The sequence below is a fragment of the Euleptes europaea genome, chromosome 2 (genome assembly GCF_029931775.1).
Source record: "Euleptes europaea isolate rEulEur1 chromosome 2, rEulEur1.hap1, whole genome shotgun sequence".
Taxonomy (NCBI): Eukaryota; Metazoa; Chordata; class Lepidosauria; order Squamata; family Sphaerodactylidae; genus Euleptes; species Euleptes europaea.
The window spans coordinates 76,700,398-76,728,337 of record NC_079313.1 but is presented as its reverse complement, the minus strand read 5'-3'; the positions used below and the strand labels follow the sequence as shown (position 1 = coordinate 76,728,337).

The 27,940-nt window shown below is 41.9% G+C and overlaps 3 protein-coding genes and 4 non-coding genes across 11 annotated transcripts in view; 1 reads left to right on the top strand and 6 right to left on the bottom strand.

Moving 5' to 3' along the window:
- MAST2 (microtubule associated serine/threonine kinase 2) overlaps positions 1–27,940 on the top strand; it is a 383,088-nt gene that overhangs the window by 72,980 nt on the left and 282,168 nt on the right. The gene's annotated exons all lie outside the window — the stretch shown is intronic.
- Positions 47–4,388, bottom strand: RPS8 (ribosomal protein S8). The gene is made up of 6 exons (XM_056844053.1): positions 4,283–4,388; positions 3,675–3,781; positions 2,857–2,956; positions 1,520–1,695; positions 770–899; positions 47–204 (listed from the first exon to the last, which is right to left on the bottom strand). Exons 1-6 carry the CDS (start codon positions 4,284–4,286, stop codon positions 95–97), a joined length of 627 nt encoding a protein of 208 aa, XP_056700031.1. The 5' UTR covers positions 4,287–4,388; the 3' UTR covers positions 47–94.
- LOC130474054 (small nucleolar RNA SNORD38) lies at positions 408–476 on the bottom strand. Its single transcript, XR_008933202.1, has one exon. It is a non-coding gene; the product is annotated as a small nucleolar RNA SNORD38 (small nucleolar RNA).
- LOC130474055 (small nucleolar RNA SNORD38) lies at positions 1,320–1,391 on the bottom strand. The gene has a single exon (XR_008933203.1). It is a non-coding gene; the product is annotated as a small nucleolar RNA SNORD38 (small nucleolar RNA).
- On the bottom strand, positions 3,037–3,139 carry LOC130474056 (small nucleolar RNA SNORD46). The gene has a single exon (XR_008933204.1). It is a non-coding gene; the product is annotated as a small nucleolar RNA SNORD46 (small nucleolar RNA).
- On the bottom strand, positions 3,874–3,958 carry LOC130474053 (small nucleolar RNA SNORD55/SNORD39). The gene has a single exon (XR_008933201.1). It is a non-coding gene; the product is annotated as a small nucleolar RNA SNORD55/SNORD39 (small nucleolar RNA).
- Positions 7,589–21,960, bottom strand: GPBP1L1 (GC-rich promoter binding protein 1 like 1). Of its 2 annotated transcripts, XM_056844049.1 has the most exons (11): positions 21,892–21,957; positions 20,940–21,054; positions 19,818–19,947; positions 18,698–18,978; positions 16,741–16,813; positions 13,875–14,068; positions 12,915–13,055; positions 12,326–12,484; positions 10,841–10,962; positions 9,154–9,256; positions 7,589–8,500 (listed from the first exon to the last, which is right to left on the bottom strand). In XM_056844049.1, the coding sequence occupies exons 2-11, from the start codon at positions 20,997–20,999 to the stop codon at positions 8,351–8,353; spliced, it is 1,413 nt and encodes a 470-aa protein (XP_056700027.1). In that variant the 5' UTR covers positions 21,000–21,054; positions 21,892–21,957; the 3' UTR covers positions 7,589–8,350. The 2 variants fall into 2 exon arrangements, with proteins under 2 accessions (XP_056700027.1, XP_056700028.1); XM_056844050.1 differs by lacking the exon at positions 12,915–13,055 and having other exon boundaries at positions 21,892–21,960.

The window sequence follows — 27,940 nt, the reverse complement described above, 5'->3', positions numbered from 1 at the left end:
ACAAATGTCCCTTCCTCTTGACACCCATAAATAATCACATTAATAATTTATAACAAGAATCTGGAATTATTTATTGAGCCCCTCCAGCGAGTGTTCATTTGCCTTTCCTGGCCTTGATCTTCCTCAGGTAGAATTCTAGTTCTTTGCCTTCCAGAATGTAGCCATCTGCTCGGCCACACTGTCCAGGCCTGGAGGCAATGCAAGCTGCAAAACAAAACGTGCTATTAGAAGAGGGAAAGTATAATCTTGAGCCACTGAGCACCCTTGCTAAGAATACTGTATTTCTTTGCTGTCCACTTCTGAACACTAATAGGCTCAGATAGTAATGTCTCCAATCTCTTGTTTATCAGGGCCATTTAAGACTCCTTTGCCAAGCTGCAGAGCCTACCTAAGGACTCTGATGAAGTCACCTTCAGAATATGAACTGTCACCACTTGCATTCAGTAGCAGAACTGGACAGAGTTTTCATCATGAGGTCCACTTCAAAACTCCAGGGAATCAGCCACCACTTCATTCCCTGGGAGGTACTTTTCATGTCAGGCAAGTATTACTAAGAAAAGCTCAGTAATAATGGATTGGCGAAGCTATACAAGATCCACAAAGCAAAGTAATGAACTAACATTAGTTATGAAAACGCTCCTAGAATCCAGTGGGAATAAGCCACAGCTTTAGACAGCACTACAATCCATCATCAATCTTACTGGCAAATGCAGCATTTCTCAGCATTCTGCCTTTGTGCTTAGCTACACATTCACTTCCTGCTTCTTACCAAGTAACTTTCCTTGCTGGAATTGCTCCTCCAGAAGACTACTGATCTTGGCATTCTTTTTCCGCTCATCATACTTCTTCTGAATTTTCTTTGAACGCTTCTTGTTTAAGATTTCTTCCTCCTCAGGAGTCTGAACAAAGAGCAGAATGATTATTAAAACTTTCTAGGTTTAAGAAGTTATATACTACTGTTTCACAGTATTTTACAAATACCTGAAGATTACTATAAAATAGCTGACACCACACCGCTGGTTTATATCATGAAAGCTGAACAGCACTAGCAATGTACCAAGTTCTTTGCTTTCTGGCATTTATATTCTCAATACTGTGAGAAGTTGGTACAAAGCAGTGAACTGCCCAACTCTTATCAACTTTAATTTAATGTGATTTCAACCTGGTATTCTTCCACAAATCCCACCCCCTGGGGTGAAAACAAGCAGAAACAGATTGCTAAGACAGTACTAGTACTGTGTTCACAAAGAAAATGGCCAAGTATCCAAAATGTCTATCTCCATTAAATGTTCTAATGGGAACTGGCTCCAGACAATGCCTTCTTCAGATAAAAACCACTTTACATCATTTTCCATTCAGCAGCAGAACTGAACAAATGTATCATCATAAGAAGACCATAGCACATTATATTTGAACATATTACCACAGATTAAAACTGATGCTAAATCAAGCAGGGCAGATCACTATTATTAGCCTTAAGTGATGGAAGCAAGAGGAGCTCAGCCTACTTCATACATACCAGCTTGGCACCCTTTTTACGCCCAAGGGGCAAGGCGTAGTGGGCTTCATACCACTGTCTGTATGGTGTGCTGTCAATCAGTACAATGCAGTTTTTCACCAGGGTCTTTGTGCGCACCAGCTCGTTGTTGGATGCATTGTACACCACGTCGATGATTCTTGTTTTGCGGGTACAGCCTGCAAAGAGCAGGTAGCCATATCACACCTTCCAAGAACAGAACACAAATAACACCTACACACACACACACACAAAACGGGCCCAACAATTTACCTTACAAGCTGAAGCCAGTGGGACCTGGATAACTCTGGATTTAGAGGCTTTACTACTGTTTCTGCTGGCTGTTCCCAAAAGGCATCCCATTTAGCATTTACAAATTACAAATGGGAATGAAGTTGTCCAATGCCCATATCAGTTTAGCCAAACTTTTGTGAATACAGAATATCCAATTCACCAAACAGCAGCACCCAAACAAAGAGCCAGTACTGTTGTCACTATCATGACAACAGCACAGTACCAACCCTGCCCAGTTGGACACATGAAGCTGCCTTGTACTGAATCAGACCCTTGGTCCATCGAAGCCAGTATTGTCTACTCAGACCGGAAGCGGCTCTCCAGGGTCTCCGGTAGAGTTCAGGTGTAACTTAAAGCCCTGGCAAACATGAGACAGAGACTTTAAGTATAACCTTAATACTGTGTGTGTACAATCACAGACTCCCTGTGGAAACTGCTGTGGAGTCATGGCCACAAATCAATGCTGACAGCATAAACAATCCCTTTTACAAGATACAGTTATTTCCTTTCCCCCAAACCCCCCAATGGCTGAATTTTATGTACACACACACTCCTCTGAAAAGATGCCAAATCCTGGACCAAGCCAGTATCAATCCCCAAGGAACCCAAGAGGTCATCAGTAATCTCAGCAGAAACAGTAAATTACTTCACAAACCTGAACAGGGCCTGCTAAGAAAGGAGGAGCTGTGCACAAGCAACCTCCCCTCTCCCACACCCTCTATGACCCTTGGTAACTTAACAGCAATCTTTCACTCTACGATAATCATCTCTTTAGAATTATGCATATGCAATCCAAGCAGAACCATTTTTGCAACTCAAACAATACTTTCCACATTACGTGTTCAAATCACCACACTGCTCTTTTAAATACCTATTGTAGGTACAAAACTTAAGAGTAACTATGACACAACCACAGAGAGCTCAAGCATTGCCCTACACTTCCCTTAAGGTCAAAGTTACCATCACTGTTCTCTAGGCTGTGCATCCGGTTTACTACTGCCACTACAGCTAATGACACACATGCTATGTACCCATTTTGCTCTTACATTCAGACCCCCAAGAGAAGTTTCCAACATCCAGGCGCAGAGCACGGTATTTCTTATTCCCACCACGTACTCTTACTGTGTGAATTCTCCTGGGGCCAATCTAAAAAAAAGCATACAACAGACTGTGTCAAAACAATTACAGCACTAAATTATTTTCACAAAAACCAAGGCCACACAGCAACATGGTCAGTGTAACTATGACAACTCCTAGCATTGGCAAGTGCAAAGAAGACCAAAACAGTCCCCAGCACCCACCTAAGGTGTAGTTCTCATCACTCCAGTTGCCTCAAAGTCCATTATTTTTTTAAAAGAAGTTTGCAATATATCCAGGAGAGGGGGCTGTTGATCAAAGAAAAATCTCTACTGTCCCAAACTCAAATTCTTGAAAAAGCCTGAAATGGTTATTTGCACCTGATATACAGAAGCAGATAGCTGAATACTAAAAAGAAAGAATAGCTAGACTGTGGAGAATATTAAGATGGGTTCAGGGAAACCTATATGCTGAAAAGTAACAGAATGTCTCCTCCAGTTAACAATTCCGGGTATTACCCACAACACACGTGACAAACTAATATGGCAGAGATGCAGTTTATTTAGGACTGGGGGTGTTTCAATGAAGGGTTACATTGTCTACCGACTGCTTTCTATTAAGAACTTTTCCGGTCATTTTTCTTGCACTGGACACTGAAAAGCTGCAGATACACGAAAAGTTCCAAATAAGTATGCATAATTCTAATTTATATAGCTCTCCTATGTAACCACCACCTGCACGTACGCTTACACTGCAGAACCACCACCCGTGACTCGGAATCACATACTTTGGTATTGGCAGGGGGTCGCCCCAACTCATACTTCCTCTTCTTATGGTAGGGCTTCCTCTTCCCCCCAGTCTTGCGGCGCTTGTGCCAGTTGTCCCTGGAGATACCTGGATGCAAAGAATAAAAACCAGCCAATGAAGGCACGCGGGTAACATCGCACAACGAAAGCTCCCCCCACCCCCGCGATCCTTATGCCCAGAGTTACTCAGCTCTCCAAGGTAATAAGTCTCCGCATGGCGTACTCGGCCTAATGCAGCATTGAAAGAAGCTTCATCATTGGAACACGGAGCAAAGGACCGCGCGGGGTGGGGGGTGCCTTCGGCCGTGGGAAAGGTGCCACTGCGCGAGGAGATCCCAGTCTTGCCTGGGGGCAGGTGCCGGCGGCCATTGTGTCAACATGGCACGAACACGCAGGCCGAAGGAGAGCCTGCCGTCCAGGTAGGGCACGGCCGCGGCACAAAAACGAGGCTCTGGCCGGCAATAACCCGCGCAGTTCACTCCACAAGCGTCCCTCTCCCTGTTACCCGAAGTGGAGCTCGGCAGGGCCGGGCGCCTGGCTGGATGGCAACGGATAAAAAGGCTTCACCCCTCCTCCCCAAACCACTCACCCATCCTTCTCCGGAGGCGCCGACTGCAAAGAGAAGGCCGCAAAGCATCACGGGGCGGTTTCTCTCGCGTGACATCTCGCGACACTCTACGCTACGCGATTCCTTTCCGTTTGTGCGCGTGAACGTCATCAGAATGCGGCCCGCGCGCGTGATCGAGGAGAGGACGTGAATGTCGCAAACATCCTCGAGGAGAGCCGGCGGGAGGTGTTCGTGGGACCGGTTGTCAATAAAGGGTTCGTGCGGGGCTCTAGTTGCCTTTCAGACCCTGAATGATGTTTTGTTCTCTGCGCAGGTATGTCGCCGGGGCTAGCCAGACGCAGTCGAGTACAGGGCGCCTGTACTTGTAAATAGCTTTGCCGTCCGAGGAACTTTTACCTTGTGCGGCTTTCCGCAGATCTTCAGCGCTGAATGGCAAGGCGCGTTTACCCCGCTTGGGATTCCCTCAGCAAATTATTAAAAGGTACCAGGAAGAAGTGTATAACTACACCGCAAACCCAATTAATAAATAGGGTAACAACCGAACCCATGATTAGACAGAATACACCATCAAGACATTGTCATTTTCTAGCGGTTTGCGGAAAGCCCCCAAATATAAAACAGCTACTTACCAGCAACAGACTGGTCCTGCTACTCAAAGCCTATGAGGGATTACTATTGTATGTTAAGTGCTGTCAAATCGTTCCGAGTTATGGTGACCCTATTAATTAAAGTCCTCCAAACAGCCATGCTTAGGTCTTGCAAACTGCAGGCCACAGCTTCTCAATCCATCATCCTCGATTCCTGCTGCATTCAGCTTTTCCTGGCATTATTGTAATTTCCACTGACTCTTCTCATGTGACCAAAGTACAATAGCCTTAGTTTAGTCTAGGGAGAGTTCAGGCTTGATTTGTTCTAGAACCCACTTATTTGTCTTTTTGGCTGTCCATGGTGTCTGTAAAACTCTCCTCCAACACCATGTTTCATGTAGCTGTCCGCTTTCTTCATTGTCTCAAACTTTCACATCCATTAATAGTAACAGGGAACACTACAGCATGATTTATTTAATTCAATTTCTTGATGTTGAGATATGCTGATGATTTTAAAAATATACTACTTTTAAACAGCACTTATTTTTAAATGCTTAAATTGTTTTAGGTAGCACTTGTGTGTGCATAAATGCTTCTTGAAAAAAGTGCTCTGCAGCAGCTGGGGAGAAGCATGAGAGGAACGCTAGGATCTAAGACAAGACTGTTGTAAAATATTTTTAAATAAATTGTTTGAATCAAACAAACATCAGTGTTGTGAAACAGCGTCAACTGTATGCTTCCTTCTATGGGTGAAAAATTATGACTGCAGTTCTAAGCATTAGCGAATAAATCCCATACAATTTCTCAAGCTGAATGTACCTGAGAACAGGTTTTGTTTGAAAAGGAGTGTGTGGGGGGGTAATGACTGGGGAAAAAATAACTTAAAATATTGAGTGGAAATGTTCAGAGAAGCAAAGAATGAAGCCACTCAGCTTTGTAAAACATCAAGGAAGATAAAAGCTCTTTTCATTGTTGAAATAAATATAGCTCAAACCAAAAACAGCAACACTTCCATAATCTATATATAAAACCAACACTGGCTCTTACACCAAATGGTATTGAGATGGTAAGAGGGAGGTGCAACGAGATAGAATGTGATGGTACAGTGAACCAACCTGAACTTCATTTTAAGGTGCGGTAACAACTGAATGCTTTGATTTTAAAAGCCTCTTTAGAGCTCAGGTCAGCCTACTGGGATTTTTGGCCTTTCGTTGAACAGTATTTGCTGCCACCCACCTCCCTGACTACCCTGTCAACAGTGCTTTACCATTCGGCTGTTCCCAAACCCCCATTTACAAAATAAAACTGGATTCAACTGAAATTCTACTTTTAGAAAACTAAATTGAATTTCAGTTGAAAACTGGATGTGTGTGGTTCTTTGAATCTCAGCCATTGAATATTTTTTTACATTGTAATTTTATAAGCAAAGTTTGCTCTGAAGCCTAAGGGATAATTCATATGTGGGGGGAAAATTGTGGACACTCCAAATTTCATTTTTTTCAAAAAATTGGAATTTTGGGGGAGCATTACAATGCCCCTGAACTTTTCAAGAGTGAAATGATTTAATACAAGTTTTTATATACTCAAAATGTACTATATGAATGATTCCTATGTACAGTATAGATATGAGCAACACTCACATTCCAGTATACGTTTCTGTACCCTGGAGGTTCTGCCATTTTCATGAGAGTACTAGATTGCTTGCAGATTGGCTTGCAGATTGCTACTTGACTTTATCTGGCAAGCTTGGTAATGATAATGGAAGCCAGGACAGCCAGAATCCGCTGTCCTCTTGACCTGGATCCCCATGCTCACTCAGCCTTTGCTGCTTTCTCCTCAGCAGGTTGTGACAGTGACCCACAGAATGGGAAACAAGCAGCTTATTGTTCATGTTGTCAAGAATATCCAACTGAATGGACAGCATTGAGTTCAACAATATCCAAATATGCTGCTTCTGTGACTGTTTGAGACTATTTGTCCATATTCTACTTTTGCCAAAAAAAATTGTTTTGTTTTCATCTTCTTTTTCCCACCTCCAAGGTTGCAAAAACGAAGATATTTGTGGTAAATTAGCATAAGAGTGCAACAGTTTGCCTTTTTCTCTTTAGTGTTGGGTGCACTTGAAATTTGGCTAGTAGAAAAACTAAGGTATTTATTTATACGTTCAAGTGTCACTGTACAATTTTATGCTAACTAAATTATGAAGGATACATTTTGTTAAAGCACTAAAAGATGTTTTGGCTTTTTAAGCCATTTTGACACCCCATTTCTTATTTCTTAAACTTCATTAAGTCTCAGGGACATTGCAATTGAATTCTCAATATTCACATCAGAATTCTCTGAATGTACTAGCTCTGGTACACGGTTTTATTATTTTCCTCCTGTTGGGTGGCAAGAGTTGCTCTGCAAACAAAACTGAATAGATTCATAACAGCCAAAATTGGACTCCAGAACAAAAGTTATGTTATCTCACCAAGTATGGTCATTATTTTGTTTATGCTTTTCTGTATACTGTGCATTTTTGTATAAAAGTTTAAAATAATATTTTTAAATTAAAAAGAAAAATTAATGAAACGTGTGGCAAGAAAACAAGGAAAACAATCCAATTTGCATCTTTTGCTTTAGAAAATAAGGGATACTCAGAGTTATCACTGAATTTTTAAAAAGGTGCTGCTGCTTACATGTTGCTTTATGTCAATAATTCTTAGAAGCGCTTTGCTGAGAAATGACAGACACAGGATTGGCAAACTGATGCAAAATATTTATTCCAAGTTAGTTATCTTTTGATGCAGTAGTTTTTCCCCCTCATACAGACTCAATGTGATAATCACTTTTTTAAATCTGTAAATAATGTTATCAAAATAATCTTAATCTTTGAAATCCCACAAAAATTTATATTTTACAATCCACCCTGAATATCAAGGTTGCAAGAACACAAACAATTCCTATATCCAAATATTTTACAGCTGTACCCCAAAAGAGAAAAAAACCAAACACGCCTAGTTAAGTGATGAAGCTCCCCGAGCCGCCAAAAAATAAAATAAAAAAGTTCCATGTTATTAGCATTAATTTAACACAATTAGAACTTCCATAGCCATTTTGTCATTGACAATGATTGTTTTAGCACATTATTGCCGCACAGCATTTTGCGATGTGGACGGCAGTATGAGAAGCTTGTGGCTGCCCAACTCAGTCCCTGACATCCTGCTGCTGACAAGACTGAACACCTGTGCCTTGCCCCCGAAGGCCTTGGGTCACCCATCTATGTGGACTGTTCTCCGTGAAGCACAGAAGGGCAAAACCAAAAAGTAATAAGCCGATAGCTTTCTTCTTTGGGATATAATTATTTTCCTTGTGCATGTAGTTTTCAACAATAAAAAGAAATTGAACAGACTTGAGACAGAATAAACTCTGCTTCATTAGAACCTCAAACATTTATGTGCTGAACTACAAACTGAGTTTGCTGGGTTGGTTTTGTACTGTGTAATTTTCTGTGCCCATTTCAGGCATCGTCATCTGAAGTTTCACTGCTACTGGTTTCTGTGTCTGACTCTTCAAACTCTGTCTTAAAAGTGCTTCTCCAGTGGGAGAACAATTGACTGCTGCCACGGCCTTGAAGAAATCCATTCTTCCTAAAGCCATTTCTTCTTAGCTGGGAAAAAAACCAAAAGAGAGTTTATTACATTTTACATTCTGTTTTGCTATCCAGGCAAGCAGCTCAAAGAGACTGGACTGTAAAATCATATCAGGTACAATGAAGGTCGAGCCGAAGCAATATAAAAAAGAACTAAACAAAATAAATGTATTGTACAGATTTAAAAACATAGGCCTTGAATTTAGAATGAAAGGCAATGGATTGCGTAATCTTCAATATGTAATATAAAATACAAATTAATATCCCAAAGTTGTTGATATACAAACAAAACCACAATCAGGGTGAACAAGACCAAATGTGTTTTGGCCCCATGGGCTTTTTTCAGTGGTCAGAAATACAAACATACACACCAAAAAAAGTGTTGATATAATTAGCCAAACCAGCTGTTGATTCTGGGTTGGGGGTTCCCCCCCTTTTTAGATGTACTGTAAAAATTATATGCATATAAAGTCGGTTGCCAGTGTAGCAAAACAAAAAAATTACTTTCCAGCAGCTACAGCTGTTACTATTCTACGCAGTCTACTCAGAATCTTGCTTGGATCTATTTAATTGGCTTACTCCTAGGAAACTGTTTTTAGGATTGCACTGTTAGTCTGGAAAGCAGGATAATGCTTATTGCATTTGATGTGGGGAAAACAAGCTGAACAAACCTGCTCTGACTTTATTTGGAACTCTCTGAGCTCGTCTTCTGTGAGAGGAAGGCAATTCTCATCATTTTCAGGATATTCCTGCCATCCCATTGCTTTCAATAACCTAGCCATTTGAAGGAGCAGAAAAAGAAAAAAAAGATCAGATGAAATATGCCACAAAGGCAAAGATCAACCCTTGCCACCAACCACACAAAATGGGCAACTTTCCTTTTGGCACCTACCTCCAATTTTGGCAGGAATAATCTTGTCAGTTAATTAGTTCTATTTTACAAGCATCATTAGGAACCACTAGGTAAAGTGATTAACTTGGGGAGGGGTGGGTTTTGTTCCACTTTTTCTACCCCCAATCAGTTATTAGTAGGTAGTATTAAACAACCATTCTTCATGGCTCTGGAAGAGTTTGGCCATTTAAAAGAATAAATGAATAAACTCCCAGTATTCATGACAGTCATTGCTGTATGCTGAACTTATATGAAAAGAGCAGTTTGCTAGCTGTACCTGCTCATCTAGTTTGAACAAATAAGTAAGCATATAACAATAAACTTGACTCCCTGGGCACGTTTACATTACAGACTAGGTAACTGCCATGACTTCTCTTAAGACATCTTAGAAGCTGAAATCATGTAAAAGAGCTAAAGGGCTTCCATCATTCTTCACACTAATTCAGGGATGGTGAACATCCGGGCCGGGGGCGGCCCTCAGGAGCTCCAGGGCCCAGCCGCGGAGGCGCAGCACGGCCCTCCCCGAGGGTGTTCCTGGGGCCGCGGCGCCCTTTGGACCTCCTCCCGTTGACTGTTGGTCAGTGAGAGGAGGGGGAGGGATGCTTCCCCCAAGGCTGCCCCCTACAGTCACGGCATGCAGGAACACCACAGCACACTGTAAGCTCCTCTCGCCGCCTGTCAAGCGGTGGGGGGGGGGGGAGAGGCCAGTGGCTTGGAGGGCCTTTTGTGGACTCGGGGTGGGGAGTGGGTGCAAGGGCATGGAGCCTGGGGCCTGGTTGCGCGGGGCTGCGTGTGCTGCCGTGTGTGTTGGGGGAGGCTTTTCTCTCTGTCTTTCTCTCTTCAGGGGAGCCTGAAGCCTGGTTGCATGGGGCCGGTGTGCGTGGGGGAAAGCTTTTCTCTCTGTCACTCTTTCTCCCCTCTCTCCCTCGTCTCTTTCTTTGTCTGTCTCCTTCCGTCCTTTTCTCCCCCTCCATTTTGCTGTGTTCCTTCCTCCCTTCCTTCCCTGAGGATTGGTTGTGGGCTGCACCCCCCTGGTGCCTCGTTTGCTCAGGTCCCACCGCTGGCTGCCCTCCCGCCTGGGAAAGTGGGGGGAGCAGGGGTGCCCTCCAGGCCTTCTCTGTGTGGCCTCCCCTGTGGTTGCCAACCTCCAGGTGGTGGCTGGAGACCTGGCAACCCACCCTCTCCCCCCCCGCACCGGGAGATCTACACCTGGTTATGGCCCCCGAATGATGTTATAAATGAGCAAATGGCCCTTGGCAGGAAAAGGTTCCCCACCCTGCACTAATTCCTAGAGTTCCCTCAGGAAATCCATGACTGTGTATAACTTAGTTCCATTATTATGAGCTAGGAAAGCATCAAAAGTGACTAATTCTGAAATTATTGTTGGCTAGGTTTCTTCCATTAATTTCTGTAAAATGCCAGTGGAATGAGACTTTCCCCCCTTGATCAGCTTTCTGTCTGCTGACCTGTGTTCTGCTTCTAATGAGTGCGAAAGGTTCTCCCCTTCTTCTAAAGGGAGAGAAAGCCCATTCTGATGGCAGTTCTCTTCCCAGTTTTCCTTTGGTTCTGGCGTGTGGCCACTTTCAACCTGGTGTGGGAGAGAAATAAAAACAAGGTATTGTTGGACTTGTAACACCAAGGGTCATTTTAGGAAAAAAAAGTTCTCAAAAAGCAAGAACGCTTAATCAGTTTCAGAGCTCAAAACCAAAAGTATACAGCTGGCAAGAGATGAACAGTTACATGTTGTTTCCAGCTCTGGGAGCTTCAACAGAATTCACTTTTATTTTGGTGTAAAGCAGCCACTGCACGGTAAAGAGTTTCGTTTCCTCTAGCAAAAGAACCAATACACATCCTGGTTTACTGACTTGCAACCACATCCCACAACTAGGTCATACAGGAGGCTGTCAATGCTGGATCAAGAACAATAAATGCACAGCACACACTGGATCTGACTGTGCATCAATATTGCATCTGATAAACAAGCCCCATCACACTTTATTTCCAAAAAAGGAGGACAGATACAAAGATTCTTAGCATGCTGACCTAGCTCCATTACTTCAATCAAATTGAAAAATATCTATAAAGATTTTTGTACTACTAATTTTCCATTTCTAAAACTCAAAATACAGATTAGAAATAAAAAGTGAACAAGGAGCTAGGAGCATCTTCTATATGGGGACAGGATTAAAGTGCATGGGGCTTTTTATTTTTAAGGATTACTAAGGGCGGGGCATGATACAGTTACAAATTTTAAAGACAGTGATCCAGGCTGAACAAAACAGCTTTACAGAATGGACAGTTTATGAATTCACTGTCACAAACTGGTGATCATCATTACCTTTAAAAGAATATTAGACAAATTAAACAAACAGAACCTTCATGTTCAGAGGCTGTATGCCCCTTAATATCATATGTGGAGCGCAACAGCAGGGGAGGGCAACTGCGTCCACACTCTGCTGAGGGACTTCTCAAACACCTGGCTGGCCACTGCAGGAATCCGGGTGCTGGTCAAGGTGGACATGTGGTTCGATCCTGCAAGACTGTTCTTATGTTCTGAAGTAGCTCATCTGGATTGTATTTCTTCCAAATCTCTAGAAGTGTTATTCTACAATTAAATGCCCAGTGCATAAGGAGAAAGTTGCTCTTCTCTTGCTTATGCAAACTCTGCTTACACCTCTGTAGCACGTTCCTTAATCTGTCTTCAGAACTTTGGTGTGAAATGTTCAACTGTGTTTTAGCTCCTATCCACACAATAAAATCAACTAGGGAACAGAACCTGTGTCACACAATTTTTAGTTCCATTAGAAGGTAGCAACATACTGGAAGCAGCCACTATGCTGTTAGCATTTATTTTGCAACATTTGTAGAATGCATATTCCTTGCAATATTTTATTTCACATTGAATGAAACCCTATCATTTTAATGCTTCAAATAGAAAGCAGCCTCCTTACATCTTCTAGTTTGTTGCTGTCATGGCGCTCTGGTATTTCCCCATTTCTGTCATCCTTCAGGGCTTTCAAGAATTCACTCTTCTTATCTGTGCTGCGGCGCATCAGCTTTGTCAAACGAGACGAGTTTATTTCAATGGGAGGGGTGGTGCTGGAAGGACTCTAGGGAAGGAAAAATAGCATTGTCAAACCTTCCAGGACTTGTCACTGGCTGCTTGTGGCACTTAGTGATCACCCAGATTTCTACCTTGTACATAGAGTGTTGGATTGGGGATCTCTCTCACATTCTTCTCCTCTAAATAGTTCCTTCCAATCCTGGGAAAGTTGATTCCTAGGGCCACAGGACTTATATGGACTAACAGCCACATGGGTTGGGAGGCTGCTGTTTGGAAGGGAATGAAATTGCTCTTACTGCTTCTCCCATCAGCAGAAATGACTGCCGGTGGGAAGCAAACAGGCAAAAGATCCGTGACAATCTGTGCCTTCCACCAGCTTTGCACCAGTGGGACACGGGCAGAAGGATCAAACCCATATACTAGCAGATGAGTCCTTTCCCATCCACAATACTATGATTTCAACCTTATTTGCTTACCTCTTTGGAAGAGGCAAGAACTGAGCCACTGGCTAATACAGCTGGTTTGGTTACAGACACTGGACTGGTAAAGGCAGAATCACGGCTGGAGGACAATGAGGTTGATTTATGTTCATTTCTGTTAGCTTTCCACTGGCTTGGCTACAATGAGACAAATGACAAATCATATAACATTTAGAGTTTATAAAAAAAGCAGGGGTCAATTACTTTGCCTTGTCTTCCTTAAAAGCTGGGCTAAACTCTACAATGAAAATCTCAACTGTTTCTTGGCTTAATGGAGGTGGAGAAGAGTCTCAAAATGTGAGATTAATGCTGAGTGAAGGAGTGAAAGGGAACCAAATAGGGCTTCCAGCAGTCAAGGGCAAAGATTTGATGACCCTCATTCAGAGCCTTTGCCATCTCTTATGACTTCCATTTCTTAACCCTATTAACTACTTCTGTACAGTTTCTAGGCCCTAGGTCTTCCGCCATTCTTCTCTACCCCAATCCTTATCCTCTACAATTCCAGCTGTTGTGAAAATAAAGTCTACATTAATTAAACTAGAGATGCAACCAAGTTTTGTCTAAAGCAAAGCTTAGGTAAATGCATGTATTTTGAGTGAAGCAAGGAAGCTGATATTTCTCAAGGGAAATTGCATATCCTGAATAAATACTTTTATCTTGTTAGTATTATCAAGAGCCTTTCCTTTGCGGAGAAAAGCAATTTAAATCTGGATTTTGTTCCTCCACGATCCTTAACTGGCCTTATTTTCACTCGTACAGTGGGAGGGAGGAAGAAAGAAGGAAGGAAGTATAGATACATGCATGTGTATTTCTACATGAGGCAATATTCTAACAGTGCAGCACTAATTTAGTAGGGTGCAATCTAAAAGCTTCTTTAGATACATATGTAAAGTTTTAGGCAAAACCACTAATTACTAATGCAGGAGCTATCCAGTGCGAAAGCAAAGCCTTAGGTACCTTAGAAGGGGGTGCTGCAGGTTTGGGAACCAGATTTTTGTAGACACTTGGGACTATGGTGGTTGCTTTGTTGCCATTTGAAAGCTGAGGTCCTGGTGACGTAAATGCAGCTGAGAAGGCAGCAGCAGGATCTTCTTTTGAAACCTTTTTGATGACCAGCATCTTGGTAGGTTGCTTGGCACTAGGAGGGTTTTCTAGTTTAAAAATGAGGGAGAAAGAGGAAATTTTCAATAATGCCACTCTTGCTCACATTAATGCAACTTTGCAGACTCTCCCATTATGTCCCCCAAGAGCTCTTTGCTCCACAGGATAAAATCTGCAGGTGATCCCTGCCTGTCCTCAACCAGGGCTAGGGCTTTTTGGCTCTGGCCCCAGCCTGGTAGAAGACTTTCCCTAGTGAGATCCAGGCCCTGTGGGACTTAACCCAATTCTGCAAAGCAGAGTTGTTCCACCGGGCCTATGGTTGAGGACAGCAACAGTTTTTATTCTGCTGCCTTCCCTTCTCTCTTTTCCCCCTCTTCTGTTCTTCAACTGTTGAGAGATTATAACTGAAGGGCATCGATTTTAATTGATGTTCTAGTTTATTATTTATTGTTTTGCTTTTAATTGATCTTCTAGCCTATTTATATTATAAATGATTTTAAATTATTTAATGAATGTTGTAAGCTGCTCTGAGCCCAACTTGGGATAGAGCGGCCTAAAAATCCAATAAATTATTATTATTAATTTTACTATTCCTCAGCCCAGTCATTCTGGCAGCTTTTGCTCAAATGGGAAACATTTCATGACATCAGTCCAGCTTGTAGGTCTCCACAGGATAAGAACCTGACTAGTAGAAATCACTTTTAGTTTTATGCCAAGTAAAAATACTATTAAAATAAAGCTCTGCCAAGGTTCAGTTCAGGTAATATTCACTACAAGACATGGTTTATGCTCGCAATACTCCAGACCAACTGAGCTCCATCGGGTTTTTCTTTAAAGGGAAAAGTCCAAACCAGTACACTTTGACAACCGGTACATTTTGACAACCGGTACGTTTTGACAACTGTACAAGCTACCCTCTACGTAAACTGCTTCAGTGAGCAATGAAAAGCTATTTACTGCACACAGGTCCTCTGCAAAGCCTCATGTCTTCAGCTATGTGTTGGAGCTTACAAAACATGAGCCAAAGATACTCATGTATATACACATTCCATATGTTCCTCTTTCCCCAGAAGCAAGTTTGAGGCAGCAAAAGTTGAATGCCAGGGCAGGGTGTCCTACAGGGACAGAACTCCATGCAAGACAGGGCTACAGCAAAGAGGATGAATCATGTTAAAGGTGTCCCTTTGTGCTTTTTAACCAATGGTGTTTCCCTTGGAACAAGAAGCAAAGGTAAGGGAAATTCTGCCCACTTCTCCCTCCTCACTATCACTGCATGGATTTTTGTTCACACAGGTCCCCAAGATCCCCAGCATCAGAAGGGTCAGAAGGGCCTATTTGGGGGGAAAGAATGCAAGGAATGTTTGTGTTCATCATAACTGCCTTCAATGCAGGCTTCATAGTTTCGAAACCACAGCATTTTTCTTTCTGGCTATATTACAGTTAGGCTCAATCAACACATAAACAATGCTAAGGATTACTTTGGATGTTATGTGGTTATGGCACAGATGCCATAGGTATTTATTAAAAACATTTATTAGCTGCCTTTCTTCCTTAACAGAGCTCAAAGCAGCTTACAAATAGATAAAACACATAAAATAATAAAAAACAACAACATAAAAATCCAGATTTAAAATCACAACTCACGACCGCCAGTAAACTTAAACAAACTTGGCCCCTTAAACTGCCTCCCTAAAGATTGAAAGTGAGGGGGCCAGGCAAACCTCCCTGGGGAGGTTGTTCCATAATCATGGGGCTGCCACTGAAAAGGCCCTCTCTCGTGCACCCACCAACTGAGCTTCTTTGATGGGACAGTCAGGATGTGATCCTATTCCTGGGCAGGAACATATGGGAGAAGATAGTTCTTCAGAAACCCCAGTCCCAAGCCATGAAACACCATGGATTGGGCTCTGGAGTAGATCAATAGCCAGTGTAATAGCTGTAATATTGGGGTCACATGCTCCCGATAGCTGGCCCAGACCAGAGGTCTAGCTGCAGCATTCTGCAATAGCTGCAGCCTCCAAACACTCTTCAAGGGTAGCCCCCCAAAAGAATGCATTACAGTAGTGCAGTCTGTATGTAACCCAAAGCATGGATCACTGTGGCTAGACCTGACTGACCAGGAACAGATGCAGTTGATGCACCAGCCAAAGCAATCTGAACCACTGCAGCTATCTGGTTTTCAAAGGTACTGTGTCAAGAGCCCCTGGAGCTGAGAAGTAACCACCTGCTCAAGCAACGTGCCCAACAATGGAAGATTGGAGACTGGTTGGAAGTTCTCCAACATAGGACTTAGGCCAAGGAAACATATATCACTCCCCTTACCTATTCAGCCAGTGGATTTGGAATCCACTAAGGAGCCCTCAAGATATTCATCTTCTTAAACTAGGTTAATGAATCTATGAACATAATGATTTATAACAGCTTCTTACAAGGTTATTTTGTATGTTCTTCCTTACGAGAATGAATATGAATGTACTAAAATGTGTGGACACAAATTGTAATAACGCTACTGCAAATCTACAGAAGCACACATAACCTGGGTGAGTGAGGGGAGGAAAGTACAAAACTATAGCTGTGCCAGAATTCCTAAGTATGCTTATTCTACCACTACTGAAAGTAGAAAAGCTATAAGCACCCAAACACAAGCTTCAGATACAAAACTGGATATTGAGAAACACTTAATTTACTTTGTTCCACTACTTCTACAGCACAATGTTCCTACCCCAAACACCAGAAGGAGTTCCAAGTGGTTTACTCTGGCTGTTCTGTTTTCCAGCTTCTGGATTCAGTGATGGCTGTAATACAAAACCCAGAGAAATACATTTCAGATTAGGCTACATAACGTCAGGCTTTCCCTTTTCAGAATACTGAAACTAGGATGAGAATCTTAAAGTTAATGGTATTATTTAAAAGCTGTTTTTTCAAAGTCTTGTTTTCTTAGAGCATGAACTTCAACATGCTGACAGCTAATGACAGAGCCTATGGCTCAGTTCAGACATCATGCACAACCATGGCTCAAGTCAATTATGGCTAGTGTGTCTAAATGCAGGCCACACCACTATGGCTCTGAACCAGGCTCTGGAATTGGTTTACCATAGTTAGTCTTCCCTGTGGTTTTGCATGATGTCTGAATGCTTCCATTCTAGCTTGTTCTCGGACAACCCAGACATGTGTGAGAAAGAGACGGCAAGCCAGGATTTAAGTTATTATCCTTGAGTTCAATGATGGTTTCGCAACCTAAACCTAGTTAAAATAAAACATGGTTTCCAATTATGCCTGAACCAAGTCTATGCTTTGTTGTGGATTTAGGCAGAAGGATGTACTTGCACTGGGAATATGTGGGCCAGCTTCCAAGAAAAGTGCAGAAATCTGAAGACATCTGTGTAGTTTGTATCTTTTTGCACATTTCTACCTGCCATACAAACTACAATCTGTCATCTCCTTGCTCCTACTTGCTTTCATTTTGCCTAGTATCAAAAGTTCAGCTATTAAAAACTGCCATCCTGATTGACGTGTTCTGACATACTCCAAGAATTCTGAATTGCTGATGAGCAAAGACTTCCTTTTGCAGACACCATGCTGAGTACTCCTCACAATGGCTTGTTCTATGAAGCTGACAACTCTAGCCTTAATACTTTCTCCCAGTTTATCTAAGACGGAAGTTAGGCCATCAGATTTGCAATTATCTGGATCCTCAGCCTACATGTCAAATTCCAGTCTTGATCAAGAAGCTAATTTTAGTGGAAAGTCGCTTCTCTTAGTCAAAAGGACAAATTCACAAATTGGTTAAAAATATTTAGGTGAATGCTATTTAGACCCAGGAACTCCTTATTAAATTTGTCATTAGGTTCTCAGGCTTGATCTTTTGTCACTTTTATTCCAACAGAGTATTTTACATATTCTGCCTGAAAACCAATTATATCCCAGCCATCCTGGAGATCCCTTTTGTATGGAGGACCTAGATGGGTGCATGTGCACGAGAGAAAAAGTTACCATTCATTTCGCTATATGCCAATGATAGGAGGAAAATTAATGTTTTCAACCTGTGTCCCTACTCCCACAGTTTGGTTTTTTTTCCCCGGTTGATTTATTTATATTGCATTTTTTGCTGTTGACCACTCTGGGTCACCTGCAGGACAAAAACCAGGATAAAAATCCTTAAATCAATAAATTTTGGGAATGGGGACTTTGGAAACATTTAGTTGTATATCCCAATTTTCACTGATCAGTAAAAGCAAAAAAATCAGCCAATGATTCATTATCTCAGAATTGTTCTATTTATATAAGGCCTTTATAGTTATAATTAGTCTTGGTTATTTAGGTAAAAGGTAATAATCAATGCAGTGGCTACTTCCATTCTTTAATGATTGGTACACCTCAGTTGTACCAATCTTCCTGACAAACTGACACAAAGGAAGATCATCTCCTAACTGAAATCCAATAAATTACAAGGAAACAATTCAGAAAGCCATTAAAGTGCTGGAGTCATACTAAATGCAACATGCGAATGCTCATTATGCAGTTTTGGAAGCAACCAGATAGAGACCACTTCACTCAAGTTGAAGGGAGGCATAAAACCAAAGCTGGAAATCAATTCTAGATTCTTAAAGTTGACCAGTACTAATGAAAAAAAAAAAAAAAAAGAACCTGGGAAATTTGTTGCAGAACGCCACACTTACAAAGTCATCTTCTTCAAACTGCAGTTTCTCCTTCTCTTCCTTCTCCTCCCTGGCCTCAGCAGGTGGCTTTTCCTGAAAGGCTGAACTCTTTCGGGAGTGGAAGTTGCCATTCCAGTGGCGATGGGCTCCAGTTCCTCCTCCACCTCTCTGACTCATACCATCATGGCCCCGTGAAGAGCCATGCCAGCCAGACTGATTGCTAGCTAGCCCGACGTGAGTCCCTTTAGAAACACCGGAATCCACAGAGTCATGGCGGTGCAGGGAAGGCTGATGCCAGCAGTCTAGGCAAAAAGAAGATCCCTGTATGAGTACTACATAAAAACCAGTATTAGATCTACTGCAGAAGCCTGTGTTCACAGTGTATTATGCTAATAAAAAGCAGCCTCCTTTCTCTCCTCCTCCAGATTATTGTCTCCAAAATTCAGCTCCACTCCCACACTTACTGTAGTTTTCTATGCTGGGACTACCCAACCTAAGCTGCAGTTCCTAAAAAAGTGGTGGAGATAGCAGAAGCCTCTACCTGTATTGACTGAATAATTTTCCTATACTACCCATACCAGTAATGGCACTGCAAACCTCTATCATGCACCTTTCTCACAACTCACTATAAGCATAAGTTGTCAGAATAGCAGAAAGTGACATGATGAAGCAGAGCACTAAGTAAGTTAATAAATCAGGAAGGATCAAATATTTGCCAGACAAAATGGACAGATATAAGGAGGGGAAAACTCTAAACTTTCTCCTGATAAAAATAAACAAGACTGGGTTGTTTGAAAACAAATTCATGAACACCAGAAGCTGCCTTATACTGAATCAGACCCTTGGTCCATCAAAGTCAGTATTGTCTACTCAGCTCCACTCTGGCAGTGGCTCTCCAGGGTCTCAGGCAGAGGTCTTTCACATCACCTACTTGCCTAGTCCCTTTAACTGGAGATGCCAGGGATTGAACCTGGGACCTTCTGCATGCCAAGCAGATGCTCTGCCACTGAGCTATAGCCCCTCATCCTTTTCTCCCATTTGTCTGCACTTAGCTTTTGCTGCACCTGGCATAGTAGAGTGATAAAACTGACATTCCAAAATGTTGTGCTAGGCCTGGAATGTGCACATCTTCCTTATTTACCTCCTGCAGTTCTGAGGGGGCCATTATTAAAAAAGCCATCTGAAGAGTTGTGGCGTCTTCGGCTTACTCCAAAGCGAACCTCTCCCCGAGGAAGATGCTCTCCGTGCTTCTCAAAGGTGGATCCAGGGGCCTACAAATAAAGATTGCAAAGGGGTAACTGTGTTAGTCTATCATAGCAAAACAAAAGCCCAGTGACACCTTAAACAACATTTATATCAATATTTCTTTATTAGATTTATATCCCTCCCCGACCAATATAAGCTTTCGTGAGCCACAGCTCACTTCTTTAGATATCCCATATCTGCCTGAAGAAATGAGCTGACTCACTAAAGATCACTGAAATAAATGTTAGTTTTTAAAGGTGCCACTGAATTGGTTTTATTTTGCTATGAATGAAGAGGAACTCAGACCATGTACCACGGCTGCCACTCCAACATTATCAATAACTGCCATTCTGGACTCCACAGGAGTTATCAGGAGTTTAACAGACTACATTGCTTTGATTGAAAGCAATGTTAAAAGAGATCACTCCTTATGGCAAGCCCCCCCCCTTACATTCTTGATATCACTTACAGCAGATTTAACAGTATAAGTTTGTGAGAGTACATAATACATGATTACATATGAATGGCTTCGCTTTTAAACTGCATTCGTAAAGAATATAGAACCTGGATGCTACAGATTAATCAATTCTTACAGGAGAAATCTTCATGCATGGTCTCCCACTCTCGTGAAAACAAGAAGCATGTGACTTCCCCATTGGTAACAAAATTTCTAAGCGTCTGGGTTGCTGAACAGAAAGCTATTTTACCAATTAGTTTCCCAAATGTTTGATACCTGGGTATTAGTGACAGCTTGTCCTAGAATGCAATTTTTATTACTTTTTGAATGCAACATTCAAAATCCAATAAACATTTACTATTAAAGTAGCGTCAAAGTAGCAAATGGACTATGGACTCCAGAAGCAACTCTGTGCTACTCTCTCTGTGAACACTGTCAATTAACTTGTGTTTATGTCTTTTTCTTGGGAATATAAACAAATCTCCCTGTCTATAGTACTGTTTAAGAGTGCCATTTAAGCATTTCATAATCTAAAGGGCTGATCCAAGAAGCAATAGTTACCTTTGCAGACTGTGGTGTAGAGAAGTTAAGCCAGGCAGGAACAAAGTCATGTTGCGCCATTTAGGTCCAGTGTCTTCCTTCAATAAAGCGAGGCATCAAACCTCATGGACAGGACCTAAGAGAAGACCACCACCATATATCTATAGTCAGTCTTCCCAAAAGTAAAACCAGAAGAAGCTATCCTGGGTCTGCTCTTCACAACCTGGAAAAAGTACCTTGGCATCTAAGAATTAATGAAATGACACAGATCAAATTCAAAGTGCTGCAACCCATGGGTGTCAAACATAAGGTCCAGGGGCCGGATCTGGCCCCTTGTGGGCTCTTATCTGGTCTGTGAGCCAGCCACCTCACCCAGTCCCGAGGTTAATTATCAAAGACTGTTAAATAAAAGAGAATACTGTAAGAGTGTTATTGCTTTAAGCATGTTTGTATTTTAAGTAAAAAATAAAATACAAAATAATTTTATTTTATTTATTTATTATTCTTATATACCACTCTCCCTGGCAAAGCCACATAATATAATTAATGGGCTTTGCCTGTGTCTTCTATAATGTTTTATCTCCGGTACCTAGCATTAAACTTTATGGTACACACGGCCTGGCCCAATCAAGTGACATTTATGTAATATCCAGCCCTCATAACAAATGAATTCGACACCGCTGCTTTAGAGCCTGTAAAACAACCCCATGACTACTGACTGGGCTTCATCAGCAGCTACAATTGTTGTCTGAGTGAGAAGAATTTACTTTCTCTCCAGCATATTAATATCCTCCTATCAGGTTTCTCTCTCGATGCCATTTTGATAGCTATGGTCATACAAGAAATTCACATTCACCGGTTAGGTGGGTAAGAATGGTATAGAGATGCTCATGCTCTGTCATTAGCAGCCTTCTTTTCACAAGCCAAATTACACCTAAATGACAATGAGAAAGACCAACTCAGAACAACTTACCCAGTTTGGCCTCTGCACTCTACTCCTCTCACTTTTAATGCTTCTCTTGGACCTCCAGATTCCTTCCTTCTCCAGGGTGCACCTGTGGCAATGGTGACTCCCAAAGGAAGCACGAGAAGCCGCACTTCGTGCTGACTGCACGCCTTCCCCCTTTAGCTGCTCATTTTAATAGCTCTTGGCGCTCATAGGAGAAATATATATACACACATACATCTACAAAATTGTGAGCATTTTTGGAAAGGCACAACCACGTTCACCTCATTAAACTTATTGCTGTTGTCACAATACTATGTAAGTCGACTATTACATTACAAATGTAATTGTCAGATCTGCACAATATTCAGAAAAACACCATGGTTATTGGTGAACTCCACAAATCCACTCTGTTGTTCATCTTCTGTAGCACATCAGACTGAAATGGAAGAAGAGAGAAGAGAGGAAGGGCAACTGGAACCTAAAAGGTCTTCCAAATGCTGAAGTTATGGATCTGCTTCTAGAAATCCTAAAATGCAAGCCTCGTCTCCACACTTTTACAGTTGCTAAAAGGTTGCATCAATGTTCTTTAAAAGTGTCTTGAAAGGCTTTTGACGTTGGGTAACTCTTAAGTTTTGTTGCTTAAAACTAAAAGCAACTTGCTGAAGATCTAAGAAGTCACAATGATTTCTGTCTTTCTACTGTTGCCATTTATGCACTCAGTTAAACAGGTAAAAGATCTGGAAAGCAAGCCCCCTCTAAATCGTTCTACTTGAACTGATGCTTTTTTTATGAAGAAGAAAAGATGGCTGCTTTATAAAGAATTCACATCTGAATGATGATCTTCCATCAAAATTCCATGAAGTATACTCTGAAAGCAAGATAAAAGAAAAAAAATATCCATCAATGTTTAGAAAAAGGCTGTGGTGTGGACATTTTTCTGCAGAAAATTTCTGAGTTCTGTAAATACATTGTTTCATAAAATTAATATGAACAAACCTCCAGTCAAACTGGGCAGTTTCAAAGCTGTAATTAGTTTTCCCCAGATGTCTATTTCTAGGAAGTAGATATATCAAATCTCTCAAACACCCCCCACTCAAATGCAACAAGCAAGCAACTGGTTAAGAAATTAATTCATCCACCATAATTGGATGATGTACATCAACACAGAAACAATAACAACTTCATGCACCCATATTTTATGTCATACAACAAAAAATATTCTGATGTGCAATGATAAATAAGCCTTGTACTTGAGACACACTACAGTAAAATCATTGCTAAATATGCTAGGTGCTACAGTGAAATTGCTGTGACTACCTGGTGCCCGTATATTTGCAAGTGCTACACCACTTTCTAGAACTGAAATTCAATACTAAAAATCAGCCCTCCTATTACTTTAAGTCATGTTACTCCTTATCACAGTCTTTTAGATGAAGAACGCAACAATGTTAAAGCAATAGTTCAAAAGATTGGTCAAAGAATGTGTGGCATTGTCAGAGGAATTGACTGATATACAAGAAAACACATTCTTGAACAATATATTAGCAACACTGAACCAGCAGTCTTGAAAGCAATTACTACCAGAAAGCAATAGTCTCAGTAGTAGTCAGCTGCCTTGTTTATGGCTTGAATATTTTGGCAAAGGAATATAGTGAAGACTATATTGGCAAACTGTAAAGCAACCATGAAGGTATCCAACAATCATGTTGCCAACTAGATCTCAAAGACATGATAGAGAGAGAGAAATGGGGAAAGGGACAGTACTTTTGGCCAGCAAAAACTTGACTGGGCTCATCTATGAAGTATTTAGTCCAGGGGTGTCAAACATAAGGCCCGGGGGCTGGATTTGGCCTCTTGAGAGCTCTTATCTGGCCCACGAGCCAGCCGAGGGAGCCACCCCCTCCCCACTCTCAATCTGGGCTGGTGTGGCATGTCCTGGCCTGAACAAGTCTCATTTATGTCATATCCGGCCCTCGTAACAACTGAGTTCGACACTCCCAGATTTATTCAGTGTTCTGCTCACAAAGAGCAACTTCCTCACCTCCTCCCTCCTGCTGCAGCCTGTAAATGCTGCTCCAGGATAATGGGAACCCTCCCAGGAGCAGTATAAGGAAGGAACTGGCAAAATCCCCCTCCCCTCACACATACACGTGGATCTTTGATGGGACGCAAGCCACTGTTTGCCAAAGATACTAGAAGATACAGTATCCCAAGTAGTTCTTGTGAACACTCATAAGCAGATTTTTCACAGCTATGTTTTGGCTTTGAATTCAAATTACGTTCTATTTGCTACTACCAGAATCAGTTACCCTTATGAAATCTGGAAATGGAAATTTCAGTTATTCCAGAGTTAGTCAGAAAGCTATATGAAAACATAATTGTGTCTTTGCCCTCATCTTTACCTAAAATGTACTAAAACAAACATTTGTATCTGAGTTTTGCTCCCATCTACTTCATTAGAAGGCAAATAGATCTGATCTTCAACTTGATGGATGTTACTGGAAGATACTGCTACTCAGCACAGTTAGGGAAGTAGGTAAGGAGCCTCTGACACTGATACTCTGGTAATAGATTATGCTGAGTACTGTGCAAAACATAATCTTTGAAGTAGGCATCTCATTTGGCATGTGACAGAGAATCTCTTTAGTCACCTGGTCAAAAGGATATTTTAACTCCCAACAATTATGCTAGATTGCAGTGTGAATCCCAAAAATTTCACCACCATCCAACTTCATTGTGAACAGTTCAATCAAGGCAAAAAAAGGGGGGGGGGAAGCAAGCTGCTATAGGAGAAGCACTCAGAAGCACAACTAGTATAAAGTGATAAATTGTGGATGAACGAATCTGGTGTGCTACAATTACTATGTTAGCACACTGCTAATCTAGACGTTCTCAACAAATAGTATCAGGCACATTTGGAGAACACCTTATTCCAGTACAACCTTTCCTATCTACATCTCTTAGTTTCTATCCCAGCCAGTACATTCCCATCAAGCCATCAATAAGCATCAATTTCCAGATTTGCAATGTGTTGCACAACATTATAACACCAACAGCATCTTCTCTTTCAAAACATTAAGAGTGAGCAGATGTTGTTTACTAGACTGCCATGCTAAAGTGTCTAACAAACCGAGACCAGTGCCACCAACTATTTTTAAAAACAAAACTTTCAGTTATTATGAAGGTTTTCTGACTCTGTGCCAATTAAGAAACATTTGATGGTAGGGCCCATACCTAAATATATGTACACAAACATTTTTTAAAGAATTCTAATATATCCATTCTGCACAGTCTATCCCCCTTCCCTCACACTGTCTTGTTGTAGCTCATCAGCTCCTGAAGAAAACTTAAAGGAGCATTATGAAGTAGAAGGAAAAAACCTGAAGCCATTTTGGCTGTGAATAAATGAACATGCTGAGGCCCACAAGAAATTGAGAGGAACAATATAGAAACCCCCTGTCGCTCTCTGGGATTCATACACAATCAGGAACTAGAAGAATTGATTTTTATACCCCGCTTTCTCTATCTTTAAGGAATCTCAAAGCAGTTTGCAATCACCTTTCCTTCCTCTCCCCACAACAGACACCTTGTGAGGTAGGTGGAGCTGAGAGAGTTTGGAGAGATTTGTGACTAGCCCAAGGTCATCCAGCAGGCTTCTTGTGGAAGAGTAGGGAATCAAACCTGGTTCTCCCAATTAAGAGTTCGCTGCTCTTAACCACAACATCACGCTGGTTGGTTGCAACCCCACCCTGCAACTAACAGTCAACTTGCTATCAACATATTCTCACGTATAGTCAGTTCTCATCGGGATTTCTGTCCTGTTGGATAATTTTCCGTGGGTGTTTTTTTTTTTTTTGGCATAACCTAAAGAATCCAAGTATGTAGAAACCCTTAACTTTCCTGTGGGTGGCTCATTTTTATTGCTTTCATGATTGATTAACTGTAAGAAAGTCCCTGCACCTTAACAACTCTTCCAAGACAAAGGTAGAATGCAAGGTTTTGCATTACCTTTCTGAAATACACATGAAGATGCTTCCTTTGCCAGTATATACACAATAAAGGCATTCCCTACAATCCAGTGCAGACAATACTTGAAAAGGCATCAGGTTTCATCATCTGCTGAAATCACCCCTGCTACCAAAATCCTTATAATTAAGGAAGTCTAGCAGCTATTAAAACCATGACTAATTTTTACCAGGTTGCAGATGCACACCTCAAAATGACAGCTATTACTAAGGCTGCAACTCACTTTAGATCAAACCAAGGTCTTGTTATTTTACTTGTGCAGAAATTAGAAGTCTCCAGTCACAAAGCTAAGGTTACAAGACGGCTTCACACCTGCCAAAGCAGTATTTAACGCTTCCTGCACAACACAAATATTACTCCATTCTTCACTTGGTTTATTTAAGGCCTGGATTTCACTTTGGAAAGGCTAAGCACTTCCTCTCAAATATATCATTCAGCACACAAGATTTTCTTGAAGCCAAAGAATAAGACAATGACATTTATGGGATAATAGTGAGACAATCCCTCACCAATGGAGTTCACACACACATACATGTAATGATGAACAGAACTGTTTTTCTGGCACATTATTATCCAACTGCTATGGAACACTGAGCTTAATTCTAATTTAGCTACAGCTAGAGTATGCAGTCATTTAAAAGCCTGTTTTTTGCCATCAACTCACATCTGACTTATGGTGGGGTTTTAAAGGCAAGAGACGTTCACAGGTAGTTTGCCATTGCCTGCCTTTATGTCATGACTGGTATTCTTTGGAGGTCTCCCATACATACTTGCCAGGGTCAACTCTGCTTAGCTTCTGAGATCTAATGAGATAAGGCTAGCCTGGGCTAGCCAGATCAGGGAAATGTAGCATAAACCCTCCAAAAGTATTATTTAGAGCTACTGCAATCTAGCTTCCGACAATGTTTGGGGATCCGGCCTTCCTTTGCTGCAATGAAAGATGATCCTTGCATGAGTGTGTCCCTGTTAATTGTTTAGACCACTCAGTGACTTCTGATACCATTAAGCACAGTATCCTTCTGAACAGGCTAGCCAAGATGGATACTTGGGCGCTCTGCCCCAGAGGTTCCATCAGAAGGTGGTCCTAGGTAAGCCCTTGACACTAGGGCAGGCGTGGGGAATGTCAGGCCTGGGGGGTGTTTAAGGCCCGCAGAATCATTTGGTCTGGCCCTTTGTGGGTCCTGGCAGATCTCTAGCTCAGAAGGATCTAAGACTGGTGATCCATCCCCTCCCAAAGACAGGAAGAGCCTCTATTCAAGGCAGATGTGAGTGAGAAAAGGAACCTTTTTCCCCCTTGCAGAAGAGTCGTTAACTATGGAGCTGCTAGGACCGCACAAGAAACTGTGTTAACCCTTTCCCACCCCGGCCATGGAGAAATGTATTCCCTCTGTACTACAAGAGGGCTGGGGACGGAAGTTGTGACAATGGAGGGGTTAAAGGGGGCAGGGGCAGAATGCGCAGGGAGGGGGAGTTTTTAGCCAGTGTGTCCTCATTTCATCCCTGCAGACGAGGTAGCAGGAGCCGACTACAGAATCCAGCCCTGACCATGCGGAGCAGGAGCAACTCTGGCATGCAGCTAGACGGCTACACCCAGCTGGTGCAACAGACCATCCTGTGCCACCAGGTGGGCGAGTGTGCCACCGGTTGGATGCCTGCCTGCTTGCCCACACCAGGGGGGGGGGTCATCTGGGGCAGCTGCCTGCTTAGGGCTTGTTCGGCTAATTTTTAAGTTGATAATTTTGTATGGCCGCGAATGATGTTATAAATATCCAAATGGCCCTTGGCAGAAAAAATGTTCCCCACCTCTGCACTAGGGCTATGGGATTCTACAGGGTTCTATTTTGTCCCCCATGCTATTTAAACGTCTACACAAAACTACTAGGAGAGGTTGTTCAGAAATTGGAGGTAAACTATTGATATATATCGAAATATCCAGTTTCTGCTTCTTTCCAGCTGAGGCATGTGAGATTGAGATGTTCTGAACCATTACTTGGCAGCAGCAATGAATTGGATGAGGGTCAATAAACTGAAAAAATGTAACTCTGAA

What these genes read in the sequence shown, in the direction of transcription:
- RPS8 (XM_056844053.1), bottom strand. An exon ending in GACCCCCTGCCAATACCAAA is followed by an intron (nt 2,957 to 3,674) that starts GTATGTGATTCC and finishes GCTTTTTTTTAG; the next exon opens with ATTGGCCCCAGGAGAATTCA. An exon ending in CCAGCAAGGAAAGTTACTTG is followed by an intron (nt 205 to 769) that starts GTAAGAAGCAGG and finishes TTTGTTTTGCAG; the next exon opens with CTTGCATTGCCTCCAGGCCT.
- GPBP1L1 (XM_056844049.1), bottom strand. Translation starts at nt 20,999, where the DNA reads ATGGCGCAACATGACTTTGTTCCTGCCTGGCTTAACTTCTCTACACCA. An exon ending in CCCCCTCAGAACTGCAGGAG is followed by an intron (nt 18,979 to 19,817) that starts GTAAATAAGGAA and finishes CTTTTTGCCTAG; the next exon opens with ACTGCTGGCATCAGCCTTCC. An exon ending in TTCTTGCCTCTTCCAAAGAG is followed by an intron (nt 12,485 to 12,914) that starts GTAAGCAAATAA and finishes TTCCTTCCCTAG; the next exon opens with AGTCCTTCCAGCACCACCCC.